The sequence below is a fragment of the Podarcis tiliguerta genome (assembly GCF_965153285.1).
Source record: "Podarcis tiliguerta genome assembly, chromosome: 6".
NCBI classification, from domain to species: domain Eukaryota; kingdom Metazoa; phylum Chordata; class Lepidosauria; order Squamata; family Lacertidae; genus Podarcis; species Podarcis tiliguerta.
Window position 1 is genome coordinate 46,687,009 of NC_139539.1, and position 18,970 is coordinate 46,705,978.

Sequence of the window (18,970 nt, forward strand, 5' to 3'; positions counted from 1 at the left end):
GTTTCTGGTGTTAGATTTGTATCCATTAATTTTAGAGAGATTGGACTGTTAGTCCTGTGTAGAATGCAGAAGGCCATCACAGGCTAGATGATGGCATATGCCAGGGGTGGAAGGACATCTGGCCTGTGTGCTAAACTTGGCTTGCTGGGGGTTCAGAGTTGACCCACAAGGCCCTTTACCCCAAACCACACCATATGTAGGTTCAGGGGTAGGGCAGATAGAGACGTGGCTGCCAGCACACACTTGGGAACCTTGATTGTTCATTCACATGAGAAAACAGGCCTTGCTTAGCTCTACTGCCCATCCGCTGATGTGTGGTAGAGCTGAAGCCTTCTGGATTGGGTGTGTGTGGTGGCACCTGATGTCATTGTGGTGTCAGGTGAATGACAGATAGGCAACCCCACCCACTTGCCAAATTCAGCCTGCAAGGCTAGATCCCGATAAGGAACTGGCCTGCCGAGCCAAAAACATATCCTCCAAAATGTTGGGTATCAAAACTGGGATGTGCATCTTCCCATCTGTGCATGAGATCACAGAGCCTAAAAGTTGTGCTGGGGGGTGGGGCTGTGCACTGGGAAAAAAATATGTTTGTGCTGCTGTACTTCTGTGGGGGGAAACTGGATGTCTGGTTTTTCTGGGACACCATGCAAAAAGGTTCTCCACCCATGGCCTATAGATTCTGCCCACACAGGAATTATATTTGTTGCCTTCCCATCAATCACCTGAGTTCTGTCTACTGCCGTGTCTTGAGATGCTGGATCCTGGGTACAGGGGCTCACCATTCTCTTCTGTTTGGCAGGTTTGCCACTAAGGAACGGGATGGGCTGCTCCTCTACAACGGGCGCTTCAATGAGCGACATGATTTCGTCGCCCTGGAGATTGTACAGGAGCAAGTTCAGCTGACTTTCTCAGCAGGTACGGTTTCCTTCCAACCCCCTTGGCTTTTCCACTTCTGCTCATCCCACCTTACGTCCCAGCAGTGTTGAAATTCCTTGTTTTCCTAACCCATCAGCCTCTGCCTCTTACCCCATTATCTCCCAGCCTTCCTATCTCTTCCCCACCTCTGCTGCAGGATTTTATCTGCCCCAGTGCTGCCACTGTTAGCTTAGGTGCTCCTCCTTCAGAGCCCTTATGGGAAATGGTGGCAAGGAGAGGCATTCTCTTCTCAAGAGTCTTTCCTCCCTCTCTGAGTTGTGTTTCATCTCTCCCTTAGGAGAGTCAACAAGCACAGTAGCCCCGTTCATCCCTGGGGGCGTGAGCGATGGGCAGTGGCACACCGTCCACCTGCACTACTACAACAAGGTAAGTCTCACATGATAGCTCAGTCGGTAGAGCATGAGACTCTTCATCTCAGGGTTGTGGGTTCAAGTGCCACATTGGGCAAAAGATTCCTGCATTTGCGAGGGGGTTGAACTAGAGGACCCTCGTAGTTCCTTGCCACTCTACAATTCTATGATTCGAAAACTCTTTCATCCTGAACAGGCCTGCTGGTGCTGTGCCCAGCTCATCTCCCCCCTCACTTTTAATTCAGGGTCATCTGCATACATGGCACTTTACAGAAAAGAGGGTTGACAGGTCCCTGCCCCAAGGCACTTACAACTAAACATGGGTGCACTGGAGGAAGCATGTGGCAGGCAGGCAGTGGAATCATGAGCAGGCAGAGAGGAATATGTGATTATTTCAAGCTCATGTACTTTGACTATTACAATAAGGTGCAGGGACCAGGCCAAGAATGGGGAGCCTTGGGCCCTCCAGATGTTGCCAAACTGCAATGCTCATCAGCCCTAGCAAGCGTAGCCAATGGCCAGGAATGATGGGAGCTACATCTGGAGGGCCAAAGGGTCTCCATGCCTGGACTAGGGAAATGATCCAACGGCTTCCCGAAAAACGGTGAGGTTTGAGGAGGGAGATGGTTTCATGGAGGCATTCCAAGAAGGAGTTCCAGGGACAACAAGGGGAAATGGACAGAGTCATTTTAAGGTTCAGGGACCTTTGGATGGTGAGGGTGGTGGAGCTGAAGGGATGTGCTGGGAAATAAGCACAGAGAGAGGATGGAGGGGCAGCGTCTCTGGGTACCAGAAGCTTGTGAGGGATCTGAGAGTAGGCAGGAAGCCAAGGTAGGGATTTAAAGATGGAAGTCACATGGTCAGAGCAGCAACAGAGGTGAATATTTTTGGCAGCAGAGGTCTGGATGCATGCGAATGGGAGAATGTGAGACAATGGAACACCAGTGAGATGATTCCTAGTGTTGTGCCAAAAATGTATTCTGCTTCTTTTTACTGTTTTTCAGCAATGAATCAGAAAATAAGTTGCATTTGAAAAGTATCACAGGGGAGGGAAAATATCAGCAAAATATGCAGGGTTGATTTTTTTTACACTTCTTGTTTTCAAGGTGGCCCGTGGATGTGTGTGAGTGTCCTTTTTTTTTCATTCTACAAATCATCTCTTTGATGGGCTGCCCTCTGCAGCCTTCTTGGGTACCTATGCTTCCTGAAACCCCCATAATATCCTCAGCTGGACTTTCTAGCAGCCACAGAAACACGGGGAAGCTGCCTGTTGATGACAGCTGTTCATCTTTTTCAAGTTTAAAGAAATTGGCATGGAAATGTTTTTAAAAGCTAACTGGAAGAACTTCCCTTAAAAACAAAACAAGCAAATATGCCAATCTCAGGCTCTTGGTGGTTAGCCTCCCCAGCTCAGGGGAAGAAGTGATATCCTTCAGGGCTTTTCCAGATCAGAAAGTGCAGGCAGCCCAAGAGGCTGGGAAATGCTGGAAAAATGTTTAATGGAGCTAAAACAGGTTTTCACTGAAGGGACAGACAGCTGGGTCTGTATTTTTGTAATATTGTATAGGGAGAAGTATGGGACGCGGGTGGCGCTGTGGGTTAAAGCCTCAGCGCCTAGGGCTTGCCGATCGAAAGGTCAGCGGTTCGAATCCCCGCGGCGGGGTGCGCTCCCGCTGTTCGGTCCCAGCGCCTGCCAACCTAGCAGTTCGAAAGCACCCCTGGGTGCAAGTAGATAAATAGGGACCGCTTACTAGCGGGAAGGTAAACGGCGTTTCCATGTGTGGCTCTGGCTCGCCAGAGCAGCGATGTCATGCTGGCCACGTGACCCGGAAGTGTCTTCGGACAGCGCTGGCCCCCGGCCTCTTGAGTGAGATGGGCGCACAACCCTAGAGTCTGTCAAGACTGGCCCGTACGGGCAGGGGTACCTTTACCTTTTATAGGGAGAAGTGACATGCAGTGGAGGCTGGTCCATTACGTCAAGTAGGGCGCTTCAATAGTAACCTAATTCTGGCTTCCGCCAGCCTGCTTTATATCTCACAGCCAGTCCAGAGTGTGGCACTGCCTGTCCCCTTCCTCCTCCTTAATCACACTATTGCTCTTTTAAAACTCAGCAGCGGATAAAACCAGAATTAGCTGCCTCTGGCTCCCCCTACCGTTGGCCTCCTTGCCATCTGCCCTACCAGCCCCGACTGATGATGTGACTTAGCAATGGATTCAATTTGTCCTGAACAACAGGGCAGATGGTGACATTGTCAGCACCAGCCCATGACAGCCTGTAGAGGATTCCTGCCAGCTTTCCCCACTGGCACCCCATGTCTAGAGAGATGGGCAATTTCTGTTGTTCCCTGCAGTAAGAGACCTTCCCTGCTTTATAGGGTGAGGGTGGCTTCTGGGGCCATGAAATATTCAAAGACCAGCAGGAGCTTTTGGTAACGGGGTTGCTGCCACCAATTCCTGGCTCCTTTGGGCTCGAGAAGATCCCCGCCATTAGCATTCATAGTGCCCTCAGCGCAGGGACTTTTGTGTGGGGTGAGGAGGAGGACGGAGGGTTGGTGGTCCCAGCATGATGAAGTCCCCAAAAGCTAGTCTCTAATGAGGAGGCTGCTGACAGGGGGCAGGAGGACGTGAGCAGCTGGCGCAATTGTCGCAAAGCAGCTGCTTGCTTCAGTTAATAAGCTTGGGGCAGCCCAGGGGACTGGAACGGCGCAGGGGTCAGGAGTTGCTGTCTCACCGATTTGGAGGTGGGGAACAAGGCAGTGGCCAGAAATTGCCATGCAGCCTCTCACGAGAAGCCCTTCCCTGCCGTGCCCAGTTGCTGTGCCCTTGTGTGCTTGCCTAGTCTTCCGTTCCCGGGGGGGGGGGGGATTATGGCTCATTTGGTTTCCCGTTCCATTTTCTTCCTCCCAAACTCTGAAGGAGCTTAGCCTGACAAAGAGCCCCCCGGCCTGGATCCACAGTCAGTCCTCTGAACAGCTAGCCTAGACCACCAGCAGCCCCACTTGATATAAGGAATCACTTCATAGGCACCAATGTGCAGTACTGCTGGGTTTATCATTGTCTCCTGGGCAGAGAAACTTAACCAAAGTTGTACATAGATGGCGAACTGAGGCCCCACCTTTCTGGGACTCAAACAGGGCCCCAGTCTTCCAATCCTTCCCTGAGAACTCTGTCAGGCCAATCAGTGGGTCATCTGGCTACCACATGATTAAAATTTTGGGTACTGTACTAGTGTCCTTCTTTGAGGTACGCAGTAATGACCACACAAGGCTGTGCTGCACAGGAACTGGATGTACACACAAGGGAATCAGATAACTAGAGCTTAACACATTTAGCACCAGCACTGTGTTACACTCAGAGGTGGGGAACCACAGGAATGAAAGCCAAATTTGGCCTGGCTCAGGTGCTTCTACTTACCACACCCACTGGCCCCACGCCTGACAACCTTGTGACAAAATGTAGAGCATGTAGAGATGCAGCTGGGTTGGCTTGTGAGGAACTTGATTATGCAGCTGATTTCCTCAGAAAGCCAGTTTGAAGTCACTTCCCAGCTGCTGAGGGATGGTGAGTTCAGGCCTGCTGGAATGGTGACACGGTTGAGTTGCCTATCGAGAACCCTGTTGTGCAGCCAATCCCTGCAGAAATCAGCTTTACCAGCCTTGTCCTCAATGCTTTGCAGAGCACAGGACTGGCAAAGCCCCCCACACTACAGTTCCCATGAGCTACAGTTCCCAAGCACTTGGCACCCAGGGCTTGGAAAGCACTGCGCTGGAGACTTTGACAGGTGGGCAGGACGACCCATCTGCCAATCACTCACCGTGGGGTGAGGACAGATAAGGATCTGGCCCGCTGGGCCCAAAAGGTTCCCCACCCCTGTGTTAGACAGATGATAAATGTGAGGCTGCACAATTAGTCTCCTGTTCCTTCAAGTTGCCAATTCCTTCCCCCCACTAATTAGAGGGAGTTAATGAGTGGGAGAGAGAGAGAGAGAGCCCTGTGCTGGGGGTGTGCATCCCTGAGCAGCCGGGCTAGAGCCCCCTGCAGGAGTCCAGGGGAGTCCAGCTGCTTGCTCCCGCTTGACAGCCCTTTAGGTGGGACAGGGTGTTGGCCCTCCCACTCCTGGGAATGTTCCTGGAGACTGGCGTCAGTACCGATGAGCTGGATTGCCTGCAGCAGCTTCACCCAGGCACTCTGCCTCTGTGCCAGCAGACAATTCACCTCCTGCTGTCTCACGTGGCGGGGGGCCAGATTCCCGGTGCCTCCAGCCAGTGCTGCACATAGACAGCTCCTGACCCCAGAGCTCTTCATCCTGCTGCTTTCAATGGGGTAGGCGCCCCACAAGCAACCAAGGGACAAATGTGGGCATCAGGCCTCTCACATAGCTTGCACGTGCATAGAGTGCCAAGGAAGAATAAGTTAAACGCAACAGAATGGGAGGAAAGTGAGCTGAAATGCTGTGGCCGGTTTGGTGGCCTGGAGGGCAGAATCCTGAGCTGGAACTCCAGGGCAAGAAGGAAGATGTGGCACCACCATGCCACACACAGCACTGTGTTCCTCCAAGTTGCACCCACACTAGCCCTCACCTGAGTTCATTATTCCCACAGACTTTCTTTCCCTGCCGAACAGAGGCTATCCTGGTAATTAAGACTAGCTAAGTTTTACTCCAAATACACCCATTGAAGCTAATGGGCCTATTTATTTATTTAAATTGTAGACCACCTTGCCTCTGAGGATCACAGGGCGCTTTACAATATGGTTCCGGCATGCGAGCTACAGCCCATCCACTCCTAGGTCAGGCAGGGATGGAGAGGAGGACAGGCGGAGGCAGTGTTGCTGCGCCTCTCCTCCGCTGGGCTGTGGCACACAAGGGCCTGAGTGTGCCCTTGAAGCAGTGGCTGGGCACCTCCCTGGGTTCCTCCCTGCACTGCCCATCCCCAGATGCTCCACTGCTGTTTATGCCCCTTTAGGTTCTAGGTAAGGCAAGCAGTCTCTGGGTTTCATTCCCTCTCTGTTGTTCATATTGGAGAAATGAGCGCAGCACATAAAAACCAATGTGAATCCCTGGCGAGGCATGTGAGGGCCTGCCTAGCCCCTGAGGGTGCCTTGCCTCCTCCGCTGAACTGCAGGAGCTGGGATGCCTGGGAAGTGAGGTCTTTCTTTCCACAAATGGGCTGCTTCTTCATGGAGGAAGAGCAGCGTGCTGCTTCCTCCAACTGTCCCCATTAAATGATGGTAGGGGAGCACATGGTTTGCCTGAGGCCAGCTCAGTTCCCTTGTTCCCACTTGGGGAATTTCCAGGTGTTCTAGCACATCTCATTCCATGCAGCCAGTTGGATGGAATTGAGCACATGTACATGGCAGGTAAAAGTTGCAGAGGCCGCTGTGGTGGAAAGACACGGTGGGGTTGGGGGTGGTGAGCGGAAGCAGAACGATTCACATCCTGCCCTTCAAAAGCAGGATAGCCATGTGTAGAATAGTGGGTAGACATAGCAGACGACGCAGCGATTTCTCCAAAGCAGCTCTTTATTTGTAAGCTGGACAGAACTGAACAGCAAACAGCTCAGCTGGCCTGCTTTTATAGGCAGCCGGCTGTCAACATTGTAGCAACAACAACCCAGGGTTTCCCACCTAAAGTAACTGATGTGGACCTGAGTGAAAACTACATACACGATACTCCTTTTGGCCAGGGTGAGAACTTCAATACATAATGCCATGAGATTCACCAGGAACTGGCAAGGGGATTATTCAAGCTGGGGCTGCATTGTTGGAGTGAGAAACAGAAGGGCAGAGGCAGCCAAGCCCATTGGCTGCACTGTGGTCAGAAGTGCTGGCCAACACAGCGGCTAGTAATATTGGGCTTGAAATGGGGAAATCCAGGTCCAAATGTCCGCTCAGCTGTGAATTTCTCAACCCAAAGGTTCATTCTCCCTCATTGATGCTAACCTGAGAGTACAGAGTTCCATGACAGGCATGTGCTTTGAGATGGGGTGTGGAGTCTCCCTGAGCAGGGCTGTGGCTAGGAGCCTGTGCAGTGTGGGATCTGTTTAGGCACTGGAAGGAGTTGCTGCAGCAGCCTGGACCGAGGGCACAGCGAAGGATGGCCCTGGTGAACAGGAGCATTTCTCTAAATTAAATGTGACTTAAATGCATTTAATGGGCATGGTGCTTTAAAATGCAAATAACCACAGCAGTAGGACTTGAATAGGATTAGGACTGTTGCAGGCAGGGAGGGAGAGTTTAGCTCTTTCTCCCCCCACTCCTGCCTTGATCCTGATGAAAATCGCCAGCTCTTCCAGTGCTGTTATTTTGCATTAGGTGGAAAACTCCACTTAGCTCTTCCCAAAGATGGAGAGCATTAATCAGGATCTAAGCATGTGGGGAAGGGTTAAGCTCCACATCGTCACCTTATGCAAAATGCATAAGACAATGCAAAAAGCACATTTAAAGTCACATTTCATTTGGCCCTTAGCTGCCCAGTGGGAGTAGGGGAGATGAACTGATATTTGAAGCCAGTTTTTATCCCTGGCTAAAGTCCCACGCTATGCCCATTGATTCATCTTGAAGTTTGTCCTGTTTCACCCAACCCAACATGAGCTTTGTGCAGTCGTGGTTCACACAAACAAGGGCAAAACTGCCCTTCTGCAATCCTGGATCTTCGCCGTTAACTTTGTGTTGTTGAATTTTCTTGGGGTCTGAGCTGCGCTCAGGCTTCTTCCAGACTGGTGTTTCCGTGGGCTTGTTTTGTGGGTGTGGGTATACTCTGTAACATGTCATTGATGCAATAACAGTGCATTAGTGGGTGGTTTATATTGGATCGTCCACACTTCATAAGTCATTCTACATTGCTTCTGCAATGTTGCCGCATTATTGCCAACCGGAAGGGCTCTGTTGCACTATAGCAATGAAAATTTACAGGATTTTATGGGGCATGCCCCTATTGTGAGTGAAGCAGTATGACACCCCAAAAACTTTTGAATACTCAAGAGGTATTGAAGGCTTGATTGCATATAACTTCCCTGGTTATATTATGGGAACAAATAACGATGAATGCTCAATAAAATGAATGCTCAATAAAAAGAAGAATAGTTTTGGAGGGATCCTAAGAGCAGCATTTCTCTGTCCTGCTTGGCTTCAAAGAAAAAAGAAAAAGGGTGTGTCTTGTGACTTCTTTGGTGGTGAGTTTACCTGAGGACATGTCACTCTGCTACGAAACTGGCTGTCTGGCTAGAAGGGGGAAGTTCATTTCCACGGCTTGTAAGTCCTTAGATTTCAGGCCATTTCTGGCAGAAACTTATTCCAGGCTTGTAAATAACTGAGGATCAATGGGCTGGCTGCAAAATTGATGGAAAAAAGAAAAAGAAAAACGCACTTCAGAAGCCTTTCGACTTCCGAGGTGTGTTGGAAAACAAAAGCAATTACTTCTGGGTTTTCAGCATTCGGCTTCCAAATTGTCCAGCTTCCCGGACACTCAAAAACTGAGGTACCACAGTATTTTGCATGGTGCATGCAGTTTTTGTGCAAAAGAGAGACCTTAATCCTTTCTCAGGCCACCCTCGCCACTCACCCTGTACCAAGTTCCGTGCAGTAACATGAAAAGTATTCCAGCTCTGGGGAACTTTCCTGGCTGATCCTGGTGCTGAGGCAAGGGCTGTGTTTTGAGCTGTTTTCTCTCTCCCCCCCCCCCCATTTGTTTTACATGTTCTGAGAAAGGAGTGGCACAAAAGCTGAGGGAAGGCTTGGGCTGCCTGCCAGTCCCTTGGTGCTGTGCTGTGACCTGTTGCCATGGCCACACCCTCCCCTCCTTCTCCCCCAGCTGCATTTCCTTTTGTTTGGAGCTGTCATGTTTCCTTGCCACAGCCTTTGAATCGCTCTCGAGATTCTACGGTCCAGCCCCGCACGCCAAAAGAGAGAGTCACCAATGACCTGTGATTTTCTCCCGCCAGGCGTGGGGTTGGGGGGCTTAGGCTGAACGCCAGCCCAGTGGGCAAACACAAAAGAGGTCCAGGACAGAAGCTCACACTCTCTGTCACTTGCTGGCTAAAGTGACATGCAGTTATCTTCTTAGAGAGTTTCACAAAATTCACAGAGGTATATAATCACATTATTTCAAAAAGCTCCCCACAAATATAAATATTCCAACCACTGCCACCAGTGAAAAGCCAGTGGAACATAGACGTGCGTATTTAAATAAGCACTCATATACCTTTTGTGCCTGATGAAATGGAAAAGAAACAGCAGTAGGAAAATCACAAAAGGGAACAACATGTGGCCAAATGTGGGGTTAATTTTGGGATTATCCTTTAATAGGCACCTGCACACAGATATAATCTCCAGTGGAACATATTTTTTCATCTGATTGTGCACACTCTTCACCAGTTCCCACCCCCCAAGAGAGACCCCTGTTAAGCTTTGATTGCTTTCTTGCCTGATTTTGCACATGCTTGCTTATTTCACACTAGCAGTCTCTTTCGTGATATGGCTTGGCATTTCTATGAAATGAAGAAATCAATGCCGTTTTGAACTCTGCGGTTAAAACCAGTGCAGTTTTGAAAGGTTCAGTCTACCACTACCTTGCTTCAAAATGGTGTCCCGTTGTATCCCAAACATAGACAGAAACCTGCTCCTTGATATTCGGGGACCATCATGCAAAAGTTGTTTACAATATCTTAAGAAGTGTCAAAACTCGTAGCCATCAGACAAACGACTTTCCAAAATTTATGGTAGATTCTCCTCCAGTTTTCCCCTTGCTCAATTTTTCTGTATAAAAGGGGAGAAGCTATTGACAGATATTTGCACTTTGTTCCTCACTTAGCAAAATACGTTAAGTCAATACGAATGAGCGTGTCATCTGTACAACGCGCTCTGCACATTGGCAGCTCTGTGGAAATCTGTAAAATCTAATGCTGTTCATTGCTTTGGGGACTCTTTCCTGCAATGGTTGGGGAACCTGTGGCCCTCCAGATGCTGCTGGACTACAACTCCCTTCATCCCTGATCATTGGCTAGGCTGACTAAGGACTAACAGGAGTGGGAGTCCAACAACGTCCATTGGGGCTCATGTTCCCCAACTCCTGCCTTACTATAACTTATATGATGTGGTGTATATTTTCTGCTGTATTTATTTCCTTAATCTCTTCAGTGGGGCTGGGAAATTATGAAAGTGTGAACTATGGTCAAACTATTCAGTAGGTCAATAAATTGATTTTTTTAAAAAGGAACCTGACTTTGGTTGCCTATGCATTTGGCATAAGTCAAAAAGATTAAAACATCAAGTGACCTCGTTCACATGGGAGAGTGAAGTAGGTGTGCACTAAATGTGTGTTTGTGTGTGTGCGCACGCAAGCACGCACGCACAAACATTACATATATGCAAACTGCTTGGGAACAGTAAGAACAATATACAAGAAAAGAAAGTGTTGCATTTAAAATGCACTGGTACAGATAGAGGCACTGCCTAAGATCAAAGGTCCATCACACCTCTGTAGTCTTTTGCAAGATAATTCCTCTCCTTTGTGTTGTGATTACATGGTGCTTTTTAAAACAGGGATCTGTGTGTGTTTCTGTGTGTTCTGTGGCAGAATTAGGCATCACAAGAATCTCAGGTCTCCCTTTTTTTACAGTGAGCCTTTTCATCCTCCTTGCTGCTGAGAGATACTTATTGGAAGCAGCTGGGCATTGTCTGCTGCTAGATCAATATGGGACACTGTATTTGTGTCCTGGATCTGTACCTATAGATCAGATTGTTCAGCTCTCCTCAGGGGAGCATACACACAGAGAACCGTCTTTTATGGTCGATTCATTAATCTAGAGCAAATTCTGGCCCCCGGTTCTCTCCCTACAACTGTTAAATGCCGGGTGATAATAGGGTGGAATTTTGCCCTGTGAAGTTTTACGGCATGTTTACATGTGAAACAATGATTATAATATGCTATGTTAGAATCACTCCTTCACACATAAACATGAGGTGAAACTGCAAGGGGAAGAATTCCACTCGCTTGCTGAGCACGCAGCATCCCAGATGCGTGGAGGGCTTTGCAAGTGTCTGCCCCAGACATTCAGCTCCTTGAAGATCCTTCCAGAACTGCTGCCCACATGGCTGCTTTTCCATTGGCCTGCCTTGGTCTAAGGCAGCTTCCTCTCCTCCTACGTTTAGTTCAAGAGATACTGGGAGAGAGCTTTTACCTGCTCTGGCATCTCTTAGACTAGAGATGGGGAACCTGTGGCCCTCCAGGTGTTGTTGGAGTCCAGTTCCCATCAGCCCCAGCCAGCACAGCCAATAGATGATGGGAGTTACAGTCCCACAACATGTGTCTAGACAATATCTTGCTCTTCCTGGCTTGCCCTTTGATTGTGCTGCCATGGCCATTACTTGGCTGCATCAGGATTCTGCTTTTTCTTCACAGCCCATCGTGGGGATGTCTGGAGTTCCTCAGGGGCCCTCTGACCAGAAGGTAGCTGTGGTGACAGTGGATGACTGTGACACTTCCGTGGCCTTGAAGTTTGGTTCCATGCTGGGAAACTATTCTTGCTCAGCTCAAGGGACACAGTCAGGCACCAAGAAGTAAGAATTTTATGTGCGCTATAAACACAACTAATGAGCCTGGAGAAATGAAGAACGAGCAGACATAGCTAGAGCCAGGCTGGCTCCACTGTGCTTATTGCTCACTGGGGAAATTCCTATTAGGATCATGCCCTGTGGGATAGCGTTCACCTGTTCTAGCTTTCACAATCCACCTTCATCCTGCAGTTGGAGGTCTCAGTAGAGCAATTGGGGAAGTTTGACCTCTGCACTTAATGACCTTTCAGCTGATGGAGTGGAGATTGAAGATTGGGGACTAGAAGTGAAGGGTGGGGAGACTAGCGAAGGCTAGTCAGCCATGTGATATTGACGGATCAGTGGTCCGGCCCAGCTTATACATTTGGCCCTAGAGGCTGATCTTGAGAAGGATTCTGGTCCTGGAGCGAAAAAGATTCACCACTCTGATCTCCAGGGTCAAAGAATTGCTGTACAGTCGTACCTTGGAAGTCAAACGGAATCCATTCCAGAAGTCCATTCGACTTCCAAAATGTTTAGAAACCAAGGCGTGGTTTCCGATTGGCTGCAGGAAGGTCCCACGGAACCTGCATTGGATGTTCCGGTTCCAAAGAACGTTCACAAACCAGAGCATTCACTTCTGGGTTTGCGGTGTTTGGGAGCCAAAACGTTCAACTTGCAAGGTGTTCGAGTTCCCAGGTACGACTGTTCGAGTTCCCAGTTTTCACCAGCTGCCTTCTGCTACTACAACTTTACACAGAGACAAGTCTAGGCTAAAAGCTTTGCTACCCCATTGTGGGACTCTTCAAAGCTCCTGGCATATCCAGGTACCTATAGCTCTGATGATGTCAATCGCTTGACCTGAAAGACCTCAATGATGCCAGCCATGATTGGGTCAGAAGATGTATTTTAATCTGCCATTCCCTCTGTTGAGCTTGACCTCCTGAGTTACTCCTGTCTTGGCTTCCCAGGTCCCTGGATTTGACAGGTCCACTGTTGTTAGGTGGCGTTCCTGACCTGCCCGAGAGCTTCCCAGTACGGAACCGGCACTTTGTAGGCTGTATTCGGGACTTCCTGATTGATAACCGAGAGGTGGACATGGCTGACTTCATTGCCAACAATGGGACGGTGCCAGGTATGGCTTATGTTATATCTAGTGGATGGATCCAATTGATACAAGGGATGCAAAACTGGCAAGAAAAGCACAGTACTGACTGTTTTAAAAATATTGCTGGGTGTGCCATTGTGCGCGCGCCTGTGTGTTGTGGTGTAGTGATGGGTCTTTGTAAAAGGGCTTCAGTCCTGTCCCTGATTACTCTCATCAGTTGCCTCCTCTCTTGCCTGCCTTGACACTCCATTCCTAACCCCTGGAGCATCTTCTGCTGCCTTTATCCTTTCTAATGCCGTCTCACATTTCTCCTCTAGGCTGTTCAGCCAAGAAGAACGTTTGTGACAGCAACACTTGCCACAACGGCGGCACGTGTGTCAACCAGTGGAACACCTTCAGCTGCGAATGTCCCCTGGGTTTTGGAGGCAAGGACTGCAAGCAAGGTAAAGAAGGGAGGCTATGGGAACATGGTAGCTCTGATAGGGCAGTTTGAATGGTCCCTGGGAGATGGAAGGCCAAATTACATATATAATTGATCACGTATTTTGAGCGCACAATTTCCCCTTGCAGAAATAGTGAGTGGGGCTGGCCATGATCCAGATTGGGACCCCAGTGTAGGGGTGGGGCGGGCAGGGGGCTTCTCATTCTCCTCAGTGGTGGTCCCAATCCAGAGCCATCCCCATCTCCAGTGCCTGTAATTTGCATGGGGGGAAGTTTCTGAACCACTCCAACTGGGCTGCGCTCAAGAGTAAACCACATGATTCATGTTGCATATAGTTGGGCAGCAAGGATGTTGGGGCTTTTTGCTGCCTTTTTCTTCTGAGGATAAGGGGTGGAATGTTAACAGACTATCTCTGTCCAGTCTCAATCCCTGTGTGTGGGGCTGGGGTAGCAGGGAGGACATAACGCCCATTTAAGTTAATGAGCTTCAGAAGATTTTGCTGCCGCTGTCAACATAATCCAACAGTAGTCCAGAAAATGTTGGATGCTGGGTTGTAGTGATAATAACTTCTGGGTGTCAGAGTGAGAGGTAGCTCACACGCTCCTGTTAAGGCCTGGGAGTGTAAGTAAACAGGAGCTGTTTACTCAGCTGCGTAGGACACAGTTGCCTCAAATGCCATTGTGCCGAAGGTGGTGTATAGTCCTTCAGTATAAGCAGGCAAAGATCAAGGGGGTGGTGTCTAGGCCAGTGATGGGGAACCTCTAACTCAGCCTTTCTCAACCTGTGGTTCCCCAGATGTTGTTGAACTACAACTCCCATCACCCCTACCTAGCAAGGCCAGAGCTCAGGAATGATGGGAGTTGTAGTCCAACAACATCTGGGGACCCACAGGTTGAGAAGCACTTCACCTGTCAGATATTGTAGAGCTTCACCTCCCGACAGTTCCAGCCAGCCATCCAGGCCAATGGTCAGGGGTGAAGGGAGCAGAAGTCCAATAGCCTCTGCAGGGCCACAGGTTCCCCATGCCTGGGACAGGTCCTGCTTTAGGGATGGAGGCAAACCAGGCATAGGCAAACTCGGCCCTCCAGATGTTTTGGGACTACAACTCCCATCATCCCTAGCTAGCAGGACCAATGGTCAGGGATGATGGGAGTTGTAGTCCCAAAACATCTGGAGGGCCTAGTTTGCCTTTGCCTGTCCCAAACCCATAGAATGCCTGGCAATAAGATGGGGGGGGGGTTCAGACCCCACCTGCTAGCATTCCCCCTCATCTCCTCCCCTTCCTATACTGTTTATCCCACAGTGTTCCAAACAGGAAGGGTCAAGAGATGGATTAATACACCTCTAGTATGTTTGTCCTTACACTTGTGGCAGTCTAGTGACCGCTTCCACTGCTTCCAGCATTCACTAAGGGTTGAGCATATCACCTTTTCTCTCATTCCCTCTCATTTACACACACACACACACACACACAGAGAGAGAGAGAGAGGATTAACAAAGGCCTTCTGCTGTACCCATAAGTTTCATCCCTGCCTCAGATGCACTCATTTGACATGCATTTGACATGCCAGTCAGATGATGCACTGCTTAAGCTGTGTAGACATTGTTTACTCCTATGGCTACCTCCTTGGAAGGAAAAAAGCACTCTGTGTTTGGTGCCAATGCAGAGTTTCTCCTCCACATTGTCCCCCCCCCCCCCGGAATTTCTCCTCTGCTTCTGAATTGTCACCAGAACATTATTCTAGGCCCAGGAGGGGAGCAACAGCATAAATGCACATTTAGTACTCCGTTGTGCCCCGGAGAGAAAAGTAATAGGATCTTATAACTTGCTGTCTTACTCCATGAGAATGATTTCAAAAGGCCGTAATAATATGTCTGCATCAAGAGGAAAGTTCACCCTGCAATGATTGTTCTGAGTTGCATAAAAAGAAAAGAAGGTTGTATGTATCAGCCTGCCATATTTCCAAGCCTTTCTGTAACCCTGAAGGCTAGAACCTTCTTTTATTACTGTTTTTTTTAAGCAAAAGTGGAGCTGGGAGTTCCAGAGTTGCACAAGTATGCCTCAGGAGGCGCATACAGCCTTTCAGACTTGTGCTGGCAGCCTTGTTGTAGGGTGTGACTGGAAATCTGTGGCTTACATGCATGCAGGACCCATATTCCGGCGACTGCTCTGCTGTATAGCAATGCCTGCTTTTGCTGACTTGTGTCTCCCACCATGCAGAAATGGCAAACCCCCAGCGCTTCCTGGGCAACAGCATGGTCATCTGGAACAACTTGGCCTTGGTCATCACCCTTCCCTGGCACATTGGACTCATGTTCCGTACTCGGCAGAGCAACGGCATCCTCCTGCATGCGGCAGCCGGGCAGCATTCTACCATCACCTTGTGGGTAAGTCTCCACGCCAGGGCAGGAGCACCCTGTGGATCGGTGGCCTGGAGAAGACCGCCTTCACCTACAAGCAAGAAGTAGAGAGGTTGGAGGGGATGCGGGTTCTTTGCTCCACTGCTCTCAATAGTGAGAATGCCAGCTCACCCGCTTCTTACCTCTTTCCCAGCTGAGCGACGGGAACGTGCTGATGACTGTGTACCGTGCCAACAGCCGGGTCTCCGCCCTGCGGCTGCACCAGGTGAAGGTGAACGATGGGGACTGGCATCACATGCAACTGGAGTTGCGCAGCAGCAGGGACAACCCAGAAGCCCAGTGCTTAGCCACAATGGCCTTTGACTACGGCTTGCATCAGGTATGGGGAGTGAGTTGACTTCACCCTCAGAAGTGCGCTCCGTTCTTTCTCGACAACAGCTGCCGGCTTTGTGACTTCTCTCCCAGGCTCTTCTATAACACTGGACTCGCTTTCCCATAAGCTCTGCTCATGTCCCTCCCTGCTCCGAATCAACCAGCATGCACTGTTGTTTTAGTTCCAGCCCCTTCCTACCTTCCAACGGCCTGCACCCCTGACCTCTACCCAATGCTGTTTTTCTAGAAAAAGAGGTGCTGCCACTCACCACTCCCTTGTTCTTTTAGAATAGCAATGGCACCCACTTGAGAGGTGCCTGAACCCACCTGAGAGGTGCTGGAACAGAATTCCCCTGAGTTCCTGCTGAAAAAAAGCCCTGCCTCTATTCCCTTTCCCCCCTCAAGTGTGTTGTGGCCTCTTCAAAATATTAGGGGAAAGCAATGCCAGATGGCTGCTTTGTCTCTTACCTGTCCTCCAGGTGGCAATCAACATCAGCAGCGAGCTGCACGGACTCAAAATGCGGAACCTGAGCGTTGGCGGCATTCCTGGGGAGCAGGGTGAAGTGCAGCAAGGCTTCCGTGGCTGCATGCAGGTAAGCAGGGCGAGGAGCCAGCATCAGTGGCCCCATTCTGGGCTGTAGGTGATGCCCAGGCCCACGCTGAGCGAGGTGCAGGCACTGCCTCTTCTCCCATTAACTTTTCTCCCAGGGCCATATTTCTCAGGGCTAATTAGCCCAAGCAGATTTTTGTGTGTCATGTGTTCTCTGTGTATCTGTGTGTCTGGTGGTGCATGCCTGTCTGTCTGGCTGCATCTCTCTCTCTCTCTCTCTCTCTCTCTCTCTCTCTCTCTCTTTCTGTGTGTGTGTGAGTGTGTGTGTGTGTGCACAAAGTTTGAAGCTGCCACATATCCCCACCTGGAAAATTGCAGTCAGGACAACCACCATTGCAGGGGGTTGGAATAGATGACCTGTTGGGTATCTTCCAGCTGTACAATTCAATAATCATTTGATTATATGCTCTCACCCTCCAACCCTATGTGGTTGGAACTGTGTGGCTGAAGCAGTCCTGCTGATTGGTTGTAGATTGCATTTGTATAATACATTTGTCACTCTCTTTTTGTTGTCAGGAGGAAAGGAAGGTGTAACTGACGGTCCCTTTTAAAATAAGATCACCAGCAATCTCAGAGCAGCACTATTTTTTATTGCTCCCCACTTTTTCGGACGCCCACATTTGGTTTTGCCTGCCATGCAGATGGATACGGGTCGAGTGCGTGGTACCTCAGATAAGATGCATGTTGGAACAAATCGAATCGCTATCAGATTTGTGCAACTCTCCCAAGTGCAAACTCTGACCTTACTCATTCTGTGCACCTTTATTGCAGGGAGCACAGCGCCATCTAGGGGCTGCAGTTCTCCAGTGGTTCATGCCTAACTTACTTATTTCTGGTGTGTGTTTTTTTGCTTCCAATAAGGGGGCCATTTAGGCTGCTTCCAGACAACCTGTTTATAATGAGCATTTGGACCGATTTGTCTGCAGAGAGATTAGGTGCCACCAACTATTTAATGAGTATTTGTAGACAATGTTGCACCAAGCCAATGTTATCCATTACTTTCCTGTTTGCAAAAAGTCTGACCTTTTGGAGAAGTCGATTTGCTTTGCAGGAGCTTATCCAACTCAGCTTTAATTGCACAGCCTGAATTTGCTGGGATGCGATTGAATCCCACTCAGAAATAGTGCCCTTGGTTCGCACACAACAGCCAGCAAATTCTGACCAGGAAATGCAAGTGTGCTGGTGTCTGCCCTTCTAAGAGCTGGATCTCTGTGGTGCTGCAGCCCAACACACAAACCCCGTGTTCTCTTTATTCCCAGGGTGTAAGGATGGGTGAGACGTCAGCCAGTGCCGTGGCTCTGAATGTGAACCAGGCTGAGAAGGTGAACGTGGAACGTGGCTGCAGTATCCCGGATCCCTGTGACTCCAACCCCTGCCCTGTCAACAGTTACTGCAATGACGATTGGGACAGCTACTCCTGCAGCTGTGACCCAGGTCAGTTGGGGAGTGGGCAGAGAAGGGGCGACGGAAGAGCTGTTGCTGCTGCTCTTCCCCAAGAAGTACTGGAGAGATTCCACTCTGGCACCCTCCAAAGTTTAGCACTGTGTGATACAGGGTGAGCTAAGCCATTAGGGTTAACTAGGTACACAGGGTGACTGTACGAAACAAAACAAAATAAATCCTTCCAGTAGCACCTTAGAGACCAACTAAGTGAGCTTTTGTGTGCATGCACACTTCTTCAGATACTGCAGAGATGGAGCCTTTGTTTTCATTGTATCAGAGCTAGTTGTAATTCTACCTGAACTTCTGAACAACAACACTCTGGCCATTGGCTCTACATGCTGGAGCTGATGGGAGTTGTACTTCAGGCATATCTGGAGGTCCACATGTTCCCCACCTCTAATGACCTCGGAGACCGTGCAATCCAGGCTTAGGGATGAATCCTAGCCTGCTTCCCCTCTTTCCAGCCATCCCTCTCATCTGCAGCTGTTATTCTTTGCTGCACCTTGAGGGGTGGTGTCAGGCATCAGGGAATCCGATCCCCCCCAAGGCAGGCTGCCAGGAACAGATAGACAAGGAAGCTCTTACCATTGTCTTTTGTTCAATATTCACACAGAGAGAGGCTTAGAAATGTTGCCTCTTGGAGTAATGGCATTCCTCTGAGTAATCTCCACCCCCTTTCTCTCCTCAATCATCACCACACCACCCACCTTATGGTGGCCGCTTAGGGCCATTTGCCTCCCAGCTCTTTGCTCTCCTACTTTCAATGCTTGTCGGGTTATGGGAGAAGGGGGCTCTGGAATGATTTCTAGTGATGATGG

General features: G+C 49.5%; 1 protein-coding gene across 4 annotated transcripts in view; it reads left to right on the forward strand.

Annotated features, from left to right (window-relative positions):
* Positions 1 to 18,970, forward strand: part of CELSR2 (cadherin EGF LAG seven-pass G-type receptor 2) — a 109,753-nt gene that overhangs the window by 66,578 nt on the left and 24,205 nt on the right. For all 4 annotated transcript variants that reach the window (XM_083445604.1, XM_083445606.1, XM_083445605.1 and 1 more), the window contains exons 4-12: positions 800 to 915; positions 1,214 to 1,302; positions 11,686 to 11,843; positions 12,788 to 12,951; positions 13,242 to 13,367; positions 15,588 to 15,754; positions 15,921 to 16,106; positions 16,579 to 16,692; positions 17,969 to 18,143. In XM_083445604.1, the coding sequence (XP_083301730.1) occupies positions 800 to 915; positions 1,214 to 1,302; positions 11,686 to 11,843; positions 12,788 to 12,951; positions 13,242 to 13,367; positions 15,588 to 15,754; positions 15,921 to 16,106; positions 16,579 to 16,692; positions 17,969 to 18,143 (1,295 nt within the window). The remainder of the gene's footprint in view (positions 1 to 799; positions 916 to 1,213; positions 1,303 to 11,685; positions 11,844 to 12,787; positions 12,952 to 13,241; positions 13,368 to 15,587; positions 15,755 to 15,920; positions 16,107 to 16,578; positions 16,693 to 17,968; positions 18,144 to 18,970) is intronic.